Source organism: Elgaria multicarinata, chromosome 3, assembly GCF_023053635.1.
Source record: "Elgaria multicarinata webbii isolate HBS135686 ecotype San Diego chromosome 3, rElgMul1.1.pri, whole genome shotgun sequence".
Taxonomy (NCBI): domain Eukaryota; kingdom Metazoa; phylum Chordata; class Lepidosauria; order Squamata; family Anguidae; genus Elgaria; species Elgaria multicarinata.
Window position 1 is genome coordinate 160,675,412 of NC_086173.1, and position 12,811 is coordinate 160,688,222.

Here is a 12,811-nt window from a genome sequence, read left to right on the forward strand (position 1 = left end):
GGCACCTTATATATATTAGTTTACTTGGAATACTCAGAAGTAAGCCCCACTGAATTCAGTGGGACTTATTCCAGGTAAGTGTGTATGCAGGAATATAGCCTCAATCAGCTCCCTGAGTAGCTTTCTTGGGGGATGGAGATCCCTCTTTGCGGAGGATTTGTGACAAACCCAGACAACCTAATCTTACACATGATATATATATATATATATATATATATATATATATATATATACACATACAAAAAAAAATATTCAAAGAAACTACTACCACCACCTCAGTATGCATAGGTCTGCAGACATAGTTTTTATGGTGCCCTAAGATAGGGTGACCATATGAAAAGGAGGACAGGGCTCCTGTATCTTTAACAGTGGTATTGAAAAGGAAATTTCAGCAGGTGTCATTTGTATATATGGGGAATCTGGGGAAATTCCCTCTTCATCACAACAGTTAAAGCTGCAGGTGCCCTGCCCTCTTTTAAATCTGGTCACTCTAGTATAGCTCCTGCAGCTTGAACTGTGGTGATGAAGAGGGAATTTCACCAGGTTCTGCATATATACAAATGACACCTGCAGAAATTCCTTTTTCTGGAGGTGACAGACTTGACCTTGGGGGAGGTAGGGGTGGCGACAGCCGACAGAAAGCTCTGGCGTGGGTTGGTCCATGAAGTCACGAAGAGTCGGAAACGACTGAACGAATAAACAACATGCAACCGTTAAAGATACAGGAGCCCAGTCTTCCTTTCCATATGGTCACCCTATCTAAGACAACTTTCTTGTTTTGATGATTATTCAAAATAATAATAGTTATTTAACTTTGACAATTTTTTTCAGCAGGTGTCGTTTGTATATATGGAGAACCTGGTGAAATTCCCTCTTCATCACCATTGTTATAGCTGCAGGTGCCCTGCCCTCTTTTAACTCTGGTCACTCTAGTATAGCTCCTGCAGCTTTAACTGTGGTGATGAAGAGGGAATTTCACCAGGTTCTCCATATATACAAACGACACCTGCTGAAATTCCCTTTTCTATGCAACTGTTAAAGATGCAGGAGCCTTGTCCTCCTTTTCATATGGTCACCCTAGTTTATTCCTATTATCTCCCCACCCTGGGTTGATTAGCGTGTCGTCCGAACCCAGCCTGTGTGTGTGTGTGTGTGTGTGTGTGTGTACGTGTACACGTGTGTGTGGTTTCCCCCCAGGCTGAAACCGACAAGGGTCTACTATTGCCTTCCTCCATCCTTACAAAGAGCCAGATCTACACACATATCCTACGCAAGTACCTTTTACCAGAAGGAAGATGTCAACACCAGAAGCTCCACCCACCCCCGGAAATTGTCTTTTCTCACGCCCCTTCTCCCCCCACTCCCCAAATCCAAGCAATTTTTTCTTTTTCTTTTTTCAAAGGCAAGAGATTCCCGGGGGAACAGCGTGGCTGTGGGTGAGTTAAAACTTTGAACTTTAAAAGGGGGGAGAAGATGGATCCCCAAAGGGCTGGAAGGGGGGTCGTGGGGAGGTTGGAAGAGAAGAGAAACAGCGGAAGCAGGAATGAGATTGTGTCTGTGTAGTTTTTCTTCACCCTGGGTGGGTTAGGAGAGATCTCTTTTGCCCTGTCTTCAAATCTGGATATCCAGATTTTGTCCTCCTCGGAGTAGACCCCCCTTGAAATCAGAGGGCTGAAGTTGGTCATCGTGATTACTTTAAATCCTAAACGTTTCAGTGGTCCACTCTTCCCCCCCTTTTTCTTTTTAAATTTTATTTTATTTAAAGCAATGCAAAAAAGGAAAGAATGCAAACAATCCAGATTTTATCAATATCAAACCAACAGTTACGTGACTATGTATTAGGGTGACCATATGAAAAGGAGGACAGGGCTCCTGTAACTTTAACAGGTCACCCTTCCCGGTGCCTTTTTACACTTCCCTGTGCCTGTTTGCATTCTCTTTCCCTCCTTATTGTTTACTACAACTTTATTAGATTGTAAGCCTATGCGGCAGGGTCTTGCTATTTACTGTGTATAATCTGTACAGCACCATGTACATCGATGGTGCTATATAAATAAATAATAATAATAATAATTGTATTGAAAAGGAAATTTCAGCAGGTGTCATTTGGATGCCTGAAGCACCTGGTGAAATTCCCTCTTTAGCCCAACAGTCAAAGGTGCAGGAGCCCTGCCCTCTTTTAAATCTGGTCACTCTAGTATAGCTCCTGCACCTTCAACTGTTGTGATGAAGCGGGAATTTCAACAGGTTCTCCATATATACAAACGATACCTGCCGAAATTCCCTTTTCTATGCAACTGTTAAAGATACGGGAGCCCTGTCCTCCTTTTCATAGGGTCACCCTATATGTATAATATACAAAGAAGAAGAAATAAAAGTTGATTGATACAACTTCTAGGGGAAAGGAAACTTAATCAAGAACGTAAGAAGAGCCCTGCTGGATCAGACCAAGAGTCCATCTAGTCCAGCACTCTGTTCACGAAGTGACCGACCAGCATGAGAAACCTACAAGCAGGACATGAGGCAGTTAGCCTGTGTGCACCAGTTGCTGGGGAACATGGGTGGGAGGGTGCTGTTGCTTGTGTGTCCTGCTTTGAGGGTCCCTGGTCTACAGCTGGTTGGCCACTGTGTGAACACAGTGCTGGACTTGATGGACCCTCGGTCTGATGTTCTTGTGACATGTGCAAAAGCACCCTCCCACCCATGTTCCCCAGCAACTGGTGTTAATAGGCGTACTGCCCCTGACACAGAAGGTAGCATGTAGCCATCAGGACTAGTAGCCATCGATAGCCTTCTCCTCCAGGAATTTATCCAACCCCCTTTTAAAGCCATCCAAATTGGTGGCCATCACTACATCTTGTGGTAGTGAATTCTGTAGTTTAATGTTGTGTATGAAGAAGTCCTGACAACCATCTGTCAGGGATGCTTTAGGGTGGATTCCTGCATTGAGCAGGGGGTTGGACTCCATGGCCTTGTAGGCCCCTTCCAACTCTACGATTCTATGATCTATCCTGAATCACCCACCAGTCTCCACACCATGCATAATTTTGTACACCACTATCATGGTGTATCACTATCCTCTTAGCCTCTTTCCCCCACCCAAGCTAAACAATCCCAGATGTTTCCCTCATAGGGGAAAGGTTACAACATCGTAGCCCCTTGATCGTTTTAGTTGCACTTTTCTGCATTTTTCCCAACCCATACAACATCTTGTTTTGGTGAGCAGATCTGTACACAATATTCTAAGTGTGGTCGCACGATAGCTTTGTATAAGGGCAGTCTGATAGTGGCAGTTTTATTCTTGATTCATTGATGGATTACATTTATAACCCATGCATTAACCAATGTTCTTTAAGCACGATGAAATCAGGATCCAACCCATGGTTTTGGGAAGAACTAAATATTGGGGATCAGGAAAGAGCGAAACGGATGGAAAGCAGCAACCAAGAGCCTTGTGGCACTTTAAAGAATTACAGATTTATTCTGGTACAAGCTTTCGGGCACGCTGTCGACTTCATTGCTGGTGGAGCCTGCGAAAGCTTATGCCAGAATCAATGTGTTAGTCCTTAAAGTGTCGCAAGACTCTTAGGGTGCAATCCTATGCATGTTTAGACAGAAAAAAGCCCCACAACTTTTGTAGGGCTTTCCCCCCGTCGAAACATGCATAGGATTGCAACCTTTTTGCTGTAACAGACTAAAATGGCTTACCCCTCTGGAGACTGTATGGAAATATTAGCTCTCTCTCTCTCTCTATCTATCTATCTAGGTAGGCATTTTCATCTGGGGCTCCCCTTTCTAACTTCCACAGTCCATTCCCAAAACCGTACGAAGCGGCCAGGAGAGAGAAAATGGTTTCCCTGAGACTGCTTTGCAAGATGATAACAGAGGAAAAAGAATCATAGAATAGCAGAGTTGGAAGGGGCCTACAAGGCCATCAAGTCCAACCCCCTGCTCAGTGCAGGAATCCACCCTAAAGCATGCCTGACAGATGCTTGTCCAGCTGCCTCTTGAAGGCCTCCAGTGTGGGAGAGTCCACAACCTCCATGGTCATTGGTTCTACTGTCGGACTGCTCTAACACTCAGGAAGTTTTTCCTGATGTCCAGCCGGAATCTGGCTTCCTGTAACTTGAGCCTGTTATTCCGTGTCCTGCACTCTGGAATGATCGAGAAGAGATTCTGGCCCTCCTCTGTGTGACAGCCTTTCAAGAATTTGAAGAGCACTATCATGTCTCCCCTCAAACTTCTCTTCTCCAGGCTAGAAATATTTATTTATTGACTGATTTGGTACATTTCTAATCCGCCCAATAAGTAATGTTCTCTGCGCTGATTACAACCAGTTTAAAAAACAAACTAAAATGCTATTTTAAACACACTTAAAAATATATAAAATACAATACAATATATAAAATTTTGTATTTGTACTTTTGGCCTGTTGGTTGATTTATTTATTTATTTATTTATTTATTTATTTATTTATTTATTACATTTTTATACCGCCCAATAGCCGAAGCTTTCTGGGCGGTTCACAAAAATTAAAACCACAATAAAACAACCAACAGGTTAAAAGCACAATTACAAAATACAGTATGGTTTTAATTTTTGTGAACCGCCCAGAGAGCTTCAGCTGTTGGGCGGTATAAAAATGCAATAAAATAAATAAATAAATAAATACACATGTTTAAAAGAATAAAATGCAAAGCAATAAACATCACGGGTATCGATAAAACCGTCATAATAACCTAGAACTAGGTCTCTAAAATGTCTGGGAGAAAAGGAAGGGCTTTGCCAGGTGCAAAAAAGATAAGAATGAAGGTGCAAGGCAAACCTCTTTGGGAGTTTATTCCCTAAGTGGGGTGCTACCACTGAGAAGGCCACCTAGCTCTATTTGGAGAGGGCACCCAGGGGAGGGCCTCTGAAGATGATTTAAGGGTCTGAGAAGGTATGACTGTGCTTGATCTCATAACCACCTGTGTGTTATGCATTTTGGGATACAGAGTGTCTGATATTCTGAGTAATCTCTGGGAACAGCCAAGGTGCCACCACAATGAAAATGGAGGAGCAAGACCTGGTAAGCGCCGAACACGTTGGAGCACTCCCTCAGGTCTTCCAGGCCAGGAGCATCAGGGAATTCCAGCAAAAGAGACCAGAGGAACAGATTAAACAGGAACAAGATGAGGGGCAATTTCAGAGGTGGGAAAACCAATGGCAGGAGTTCCTGAAGACAGTGGAATCCCCTCACTCAGGCTGGGGGGTCCCACAGTTGCCGGAGGAGCCCACCCCATGGGATGACACCAAGGCCTTCCTGGCCTCCTTCGAGCAAGTGGCCCAGGCCTGCCGGTGGCCCAAGCAAGAGTGGGCGGCCCGACTCCTGCCGGCCCTCCGAGGAGAAGCCGAGCAGGCCTTTCGCAGGCTGGAGGCCCAAGACAGAGAGGATTATGGGAAAGTGAAGGGGGCCATCTTGCGCCAGGAGGCCCTGAGGAGGGAGAAGCAGCGTCAACACTTTCGGCGTTTCTGCTACCAGGAGGTCGAGGGGCCGAGGGGGGCTTACAGCCGGCTCTGGGAACTTTGCCACGGGTGGCTAAGAGTTGAGAAACACACCAAGGAGCAGATCCTGGAGCTGTTGGTTTTGGAGCAGTTCCTCACCATCCTGCCGCGGGAGATGCAGAGCTGGGTGAGGGAACACGGCCCCGAGACCTGCGCCCAGGCGGTGGCCCTGGCCGAGGACTTCCTGCTGAGGCAGCGCGAGGCCGAGAGAGAGGAAAAAGAGGTGAGGGTATTCCGCCGTGAGGTTTGCGCGTGGCCCCAAACTGGTGAAAATCTCTCACCTACCTCATAGAATAGTTGCGCTGGAAGGGGCCTACAAGGCCATCAAGTCCAACCCCCTGCTCAATGCAGGAATCCACCTTCAAGTATCCCTGACAGATGGTTGTCCAGCGGCCTCTTTTTTTTTCATTTCTTTTTTAAAATTTTATTACAAGATAAAAATACATTTACAGTTATTTCTACATGACATCATTATCATGATTAAAAATACTACAAGGTTTTAACAGTAGAACATTATCTTATCTATATTATACATCTGTCTTACCCAATCTAGTTTCCACCTCATTGAATAGTAGCAATGGTAGAGGAAAAATTAGTTATGTAGAGGTTTAATTCAGTAGATAGAATCTTTAACATAGTTTACAAAAGGGGACCATATTGTTTCAAAAGGATCATGTCTCAGTTTGCGACAAGACAAGACAACGTTAACTTTTCAGAACAGGCTATGCCCCATACTTTCCTCTTGAAGGCCTCTAGTGTGGGAGAGCCCACAACCTCCCTAGGTAACTGGTTCCATTGCCGTACTGCTCTAACAGTCAGGAAGTTTTTCCTGATGTCCAGCTGGAATCGGGCTTCCTTTAACTTGAGCCCATTATTCCGTGTCCTGCACTCTGGGAGGATCGAGAAGAGATCCTGGCCCTCCTCTGTGTGACAGCCTTTCAAGTATTGGAAGAGTGCTCCCATGTCTCCCCTCAATCTTCTCTTCTCCAGGCTAAACAGGCCCAGTTCTTTCAGTCTCTCCTCACAGGGTTTTGTTTCCAAACCCCTGATCATCCTCGTTGCCCTCAGTAAACTATGACTGGAGACAGTGGGCTGCTCTGGGTTTTTTTAGGTGTCTGCTCTGAGGAAGTAAGCATATGTATAACCTCACGTCATAGGCAGCGCAAGCTCCAGATTTTTTTTGGGGGGGGGGTCTTGGGCAGGACACCCTCAATGGGTCCCTGTCCTTACGGTCTGCTTTCTCAGCACCATTGTCACCGTCTGCTTTTCCTCCATCTCCTCTTTCTCCTCATGGCTCCCAGTTGCTGGCTTGGCAGGCGGAGAGTCAACGAGCAAGGAGGCCGTGGTATCTCCTGCTCCTACTTCTCACCACCACTGTTGTCTGGGCCAGAGCAAGAGGCAGGTCAGCAAGCCGATGAAGAGGAGAAGCAACTTTGTTGGATGAATTTTTGGGCCTATCTGGGGACGGTGCTCCGGAGAAGGAGGGACAGAGGCTGGAAGACACTCAAGATAGCTTGGGACCCAGCCACTGTCTTCCTATCCAGCATTTCCAAATCCTCTCCAAAGCCAGTGCTGTATACAACGTCTCGCGGTGGTCCTGCTGTGGCGTTCCCCTTAATTAATTAATTAATTAATTACATTTCTATACCGCCCAATAGCTGGAGCTCTCTGGGCGGTTCACAAAAATTAAAAACATTCAAAGTATAAAACAACAGTATAAAGGAAAGGAAAGGAAAGGAACCTCTCGTGCAAGCACCGAGTCATTACTGACTCTTGGAGGGACGCCAGCTTCCGCTGACGTTTTCTTGGCAGGCCTTATAGTGGGGTGGTTTGCCGTTGCCTTCCCCGGCCATTATTACCTTTCCCCCAGCTAGCTGGGTACTCATTTTACCAACCTCGGGAGGATGGAAGGCTGAGTCGACCCGAGCCGGCTGCCTGAAACCAGCTTCCGCTGGGATCGAACTCAGGCCGAGGGGAGAGTTTCGGCTGCAGAAACTGCTGCTTTACCACTCTGCGCCACATGAGGCTATACTATAAAATACAATATAAAAGCTCAACCAGATAAAAACAGCAGCAATGCAAAATTACAAATTTAAAACACCATGTTAAAATTTATTTATAGACTGTTAAAATGCTGGGAGAATAAAAAGGTCTTCACCTGGCGTCTAAAAGCATATAATGTAGGTGCCAAGCGAACCTCCTTAGGGAGCTCATTCCACAGCCGGGGTGCCACAGCAGAGAAGGCCCTCCTCCTGGTAGCCACCTGTCTCACTTCCTTTGGCTGGGGCTCGCGGAGAAGGACCCCTGAGGATGACCTTAGGGTCCGGGCAGGTACATACGGGAGGAGGCGTTCCTTCAGATAGCCTGGCCTCAAGCCATTTAGGGCTTTGAATGTTAATACCAGCACTTTGAATCGGGCCTGGACCTGGACTGGCAGCCAATGAAGTTGTAAAAGGACTGGCGTAATGTGATCTCGCCAGCTAGTCCCTGTTAGTAAACGGGCTGCCCTGTTTTGTACCAGCTGAAGCTTCCGGACCGTTTTCAAAGGCAGCCCCACGTATAACGCATTGCAGTAATCCAAACGAGAGGTTATCAGAGCATGGATAACTGTAGCTAGGCTATCTCTGTCCCGATAAGGGTGCAGTTGGTATATCAGCCTAAGCTGGTAAAAGGTGCTCTTTGCCACTGAGTTCACTTGTGCCTCAAGTGACAGTTCTGGATCCAAGAGCACCCCCAAACTACGGACCTGATCCTTTACGGGGAGTGCAACTCTGTCCAGGACAGGGCAAACATCACCTCGCCGGACAGATGAACCACCTGCTAACAGTACCTCCGTCTTGTCTGGATTGAGTCTCAGTTTGTTAGCCCTCATCCAGTCCATTACCGTGCTCAGGCACTGGTTCAGAACAGTCACTGCCTCACCTGGGTTTGATGAAAAGGAAAGGTAGAGCTGGGTGTCATCCGCATATTGATGACACCTCAGTCCACATCTCCGGATAACCTCCCCCAGCGGCTTCATGTATATGTTAAACAGCATAGGGGATAAAATAGAGCCCTGCGGAACCCCATGGCTTAGGAGCCACGGCACAGAGCAATAATCCCCCAGCACCACCTTCTGGAATCGGCCATCCAAGTAGGAGCGGAACCACTGCAACGCAGTACCTCCAACTCCCAGCTCAGACAACCTATCCAGAAGGATACCATGGCCGATGGTATTGAAGGCCGCTGAGAGGTCCAGGAGAACCAACAGAGTCACACTCCCCCTGTCTCTCTCCCGACAGAGGTCATCCCACAGGGCGACCAAGGCAGTTTCCGTTCCAAAACCAGGCCTGAAACCCGATTGAAATGGATCTAGATAATCCGTTTCATTCAAGAGTTGGTTGAACCACCCGCTAACAGTACCTCCGTCTTGTCTGGATTGAGTCTCAGTTTGTTAGCCCTCATCCAGTCCATGACCGTGCTCAGGCACTGGTTCAGAACAGCCACTGCCTCACCTGGGTTTGATGAAAAGGAAAGGTAGAGCTGGGTATCATCCGCATATTGAGGACACCTCAGTCTAATCATAGCTGGGCCGTCTGTTTGCCAGCAGGGGGATACAAATGGGACACCCACCCAATTGGGCGAGAGGTGACTTGGTCATCCCATAGCCAGGCCTTGATCCAAACGCAGAACCGAGCCGCAGCCCTGATCCACAGAGGCCGTCCTTAAGGGGGCAGCACAATCTGGTCTGGAGCAGGCCCAATCCCCATCAGTCGATGTCTCCCTTCTCAGAAAAGGGCCCTCCCTCTTCTTCTTTTTCAGGCGCTGATGCCCTTCGTGGAGGTGGCTGTGAGTTTCTCTGAGACCCCGTCCGACTTCAAGCCGAGACAGCCGAGTGTAGAAGCCAAGCAGGGAGGTGGTGCTCTACTGGGTAAGTTGGCGCTTGAGTTCACAGATGCACAGCCATCCTTCTTCCCACCCAAGGTATCCTGGGGCTGTTCTTCCTACATAATCCCTAAAACAGGGCTGGGTAGAAAGCAGACCTGGAGTTCCTAGTAGATTGTTGGATAATTCACACTCGATCGTCAGGGCCTGCTCCAAGTGGACTATTCCCCCTCACCCCACACTCTCCAGAGATGAGCGGGTAAGTGGAGGTATTCCATCTTGTCCCCAATGTTATTTAACATCTATATGACGCCGTTGGGAGCGGTCATTAGGGGATTTGGAGCTAAATGCCCTCAATACGCTGATGACACGCAGCTCTATCTCCCTGTGACAACTGAATCAGGTGAGGCTGTGCAGGTCCTGGACCAGTGCCTAGACTCAGTAATGGGCTGGATGAGGGCCAATAAACTGAGACTGAATCCTGGCAAGACGGAAGCCCTGTGGGTGAGTGGTTCCTGAGTCCGGGAGACAGGCTCATTGCCTGTTCTGGAAGGGGTTGCTCTGCCTCTGAAAGAACAGGTTCGTAGTTTGGGGGTACTCTTAGACCCATTTCTGTCGTTGGAGGCTCAAGTAGCCGCCACGGCTCGGAGCGCCTTTTACCATCTTCGGTTGGTTCGCCAGCTAAGGCCTCTCCTGGACAGGGATAGCTTCGCCACGGTGGTACAGGCATTGGTAACCTCAAGATTGGATTACTGCAATGCGCTCTATGTGGGGCTGCCCTTGAAGCTGCTCCGGAAGCTGGAGCTAGTGCAGAATGCTGCAGCTCGGCTGTTGTCTGGAGCGGCCCCTTTCCAGCATGTAACTCCTCTGCTGAGGGAACTGCACTGGCTGCCTATTCGCTACCGGACCAGGTTTAAGGTTCTTGTATTTGTGTACAAAACCCTAAACAACTTGGGACCAGGATACCTGAGAGAGCGCCTTCTCCCTTACCAACCTGCCCAGTCACTGAGGTCATCTGAGGGCCTGCTCCTGGTGGTTCCACCTAGATCCATCCTCTGATTGGAATCCACAAGGGGAAGAGCCTTCAGCGTGGTGGCCCCCCTCCTGTGGAATTCCCTGCCTCTGGAGGCCAGGCAGGCGCCAACCTTGTACTCCTTTCGGCGCCTCCTGAAAACATCTTTATTCCAAGAAGCCTTTCTTTAACATGCAGCCTTGGATTTCTGTTTTTTTTTTTGCTTCTTTTAAAATTTTGTTTTAACTGTTTTATTCTGTTTTTATTTTCATTTTACCTTGTACACCGCTCCGAAATTTTTCAATGGGGAGCAGTATATAAATATTCTAAATAATAATAATAATAATAATAATAATAATAATAATAATAATAATAAATATTAATAATAATAATAATTCCGCCAGCCCTGCTGAAAGTCTGCCTAATTTTTTCCTCTTCCCTCCTCCTCCCTTTTTCCTTGTGTGTCGTGTCTTTTTCAGATTCTAAGTCTGCATGCGGGCAGGGATTATCTTGTTTTACTGATGTATTGTAAGTCACTCTGTGAAACCTTTTGGGCTGAGGAACGGGCTGAAAAACGAACAAAACAGCAACGCTTCTTCCCAATTCGTTCTAGTATTATGAGAGAGAAGAAAAATGCCTCCCTATCCACTTTCTCCATGCCATGAATAGTTTGTACACCTCTATCATGTCTCCCCTTAGCCTCCTTTTTCCCAAGCTAAACAATCCCAGCTGTTGTAACCTTCCCTCATAGGGGAGATGCTCCAGCCTCTTCCATCATTTCAGTGGCCCTTTTCTGCACTTTTTCCAGCTCGATAATATCCTTTTTTAGGTGTGGTGACCAGAACTGTACACAGTATTCTAAGCGGGGTCGCACCATAGATTTGTATAGGGGCAGTATGATACTGGCTGTTTTATTCTCAATGCCTAACATGGAGTTTGCCACAAGGGCCATAGAAATTGCTCTCTTATAGTTAACCTTTGCCATTTTTTCTTTTTCCTTCCTTTGAACAGATTACAGACAAGAGGGTGCACGTGAAGAAAACGAGTGTCAACTTCAGGACCCTAAGCCGGTGGAGCAGTCTCGGAGGAGAGGCAGAGAGGGTGTTCCCCAGGGTCATAGGCAAGGGGGAGTCTTTGAAGATGGAGATGGACCCTTGAGACAGCCAGGCAATCATTGCCTCAGGAGCGCAGTGGATAGATCGATTTCCTCCATGTCAGACGAGGAAACCTTCAACGAAACCCTCGAGTGGCGGAGGATAAGTCCACTTAGCGGATCCGAGGAAAGTTTCAAGCAGGCCCCCGATTTTGCTAAGCACGACAAAGTCGAAGTCCACGAGGGGCCGTACCAGTGCGTAGAGTGCGGGAAAATCCTCAGCCGCAAGGACCACCTGAAGAGGCACCAGCAGATCCACACCAGAAAGAAGAAGCCCCACCAGTGCTCCTATTGTGGGAAGTGCTTCCGGCAGAGGTCGGACCTTATTTTTCACGAGAGAATCCACACGGGTGAGAAACCGCACAAGTGCTCCGTTTGCGGGAAGAACTTCCGAAGCACGTGTCAGCTGATAGTCCACGAGAGGATTCACACCCGGGAGAAGCCGTACAAGTGCTCGGCCTGCGGCAAAAGCTTCAGCCAGAACGCAAACCTCACCGTGCACCTGAGAACCCACACGGGCGAAAAGCCGTACAAATGCTCCGTCTGCCAGAAAACCTTCATCCAGAAGTCGCACCTTATGAAACACGAGCGAATCCACACCAGGAAGAAGACCTGCAACTGTTTCGCATGGAAAGAGCTTCCGTCGGAATGAGCTGCTCCCTGTGAGGTGCGGTGAAAGCGTACGACTGCTCTGCTGGAGGAAAGAGCTTCGTTTCTAACATGTACCTTCTTTCTCATGAAAGAATCTGCTCTAGTGGGGGGGGGGGGAAGTCCTTCCAAGTGCTCTGTCTGTGAGAGAGCTTCAGTCATAATTTTCTCCTTCTCTGATATCAAAGAACACGTCCGGAGGAGAAACAACATAAATGTTCGACTAAAACGATCAAGGGGTTGGTGCAACTCCCCTACGAGGGAAAGTTACAACTCCTGTGATTGTTTAGCTTAGAAAAAAGGCGAGGAAGGGGAGATACGATAGAGGCGTACAAAATTATGCCTCCCTCTCCCATAATGCTGGCAAGTACATCTTACAGAGACCACATAACACCGGTCTTAAAGGAATTGCATTGGCTGCTATACGCTTCCGGTCGGAATTCAAGGTGTTGGTAATGACGTTTAAAGCCCTAAACGGCTTGGGACCTCGATACTTGAGGGAGTGCTTCTCCTTATACATGCCTGCCCGAGACCTTAGATCTGTTGGAGGAGCCCTTCTCCGCATCCCACCAATGCAACATATACGCTAT

General features: G+C 47.6%; 1 protein-coding gene across 1 annotated transcript; it reads left to right on the top strand.

Moving 5' to 3' along the window:
* The first annotated feature begins 1,359 nt into the window (after nt 1-1,359).
* Nucleotides 1,360-12,538, top strand: LOC134396211 (zinc finger and SCAN domain-containing protein 31-like). Its single transcript, XM_063122626.1, has 5 exons — nt 1,360-1,436; nt 4,995-5,767; nt 9,346-9,454; nt 11,432-12,229; nt 12,261-12,538. Exons 2-4 carry the CDS (start codon nt 5,045-5,047, stop codon nt 12,223-12,225), a joined length of 1,626 nt encoding a protein of 541 aa, XP_062978696.1. The 5' UTR covers nt 1,360-1,436; nt 4,995-5,044; the 3' UTR covers nt 12,226-12,229; nt 12,261-12,538.
* Nucleotides 12,539-12,811: the final 273 nt, after the last annotated feature.

Excerpts from the sequence above, each read along its gene's own strand:
- LOC134396211 (XM_063122626.1), top strand. The coding sequence starts at position 5,045 with ATGAAAATGGAGGAGCAAGACCTGGTAAGCGCCGAACACGTTGGAGCA. Across the intron at positions 5,768-9,345 it reads CCGAGAGAGAGGAAAAAGAG|GCGCTGATGCCCTTCGTGGA; the intron begins GTGAGGGTATTC and ends CTTCTTTTTCAG. Across the intron at positions 9,455-11,431 it reads GGGAGGTGGTGCTCTACTGG|ATTACAGACAAGAGGGTGCA; the intron begins GTAAGTTGGCGC and ends TCCTTTGAACAG.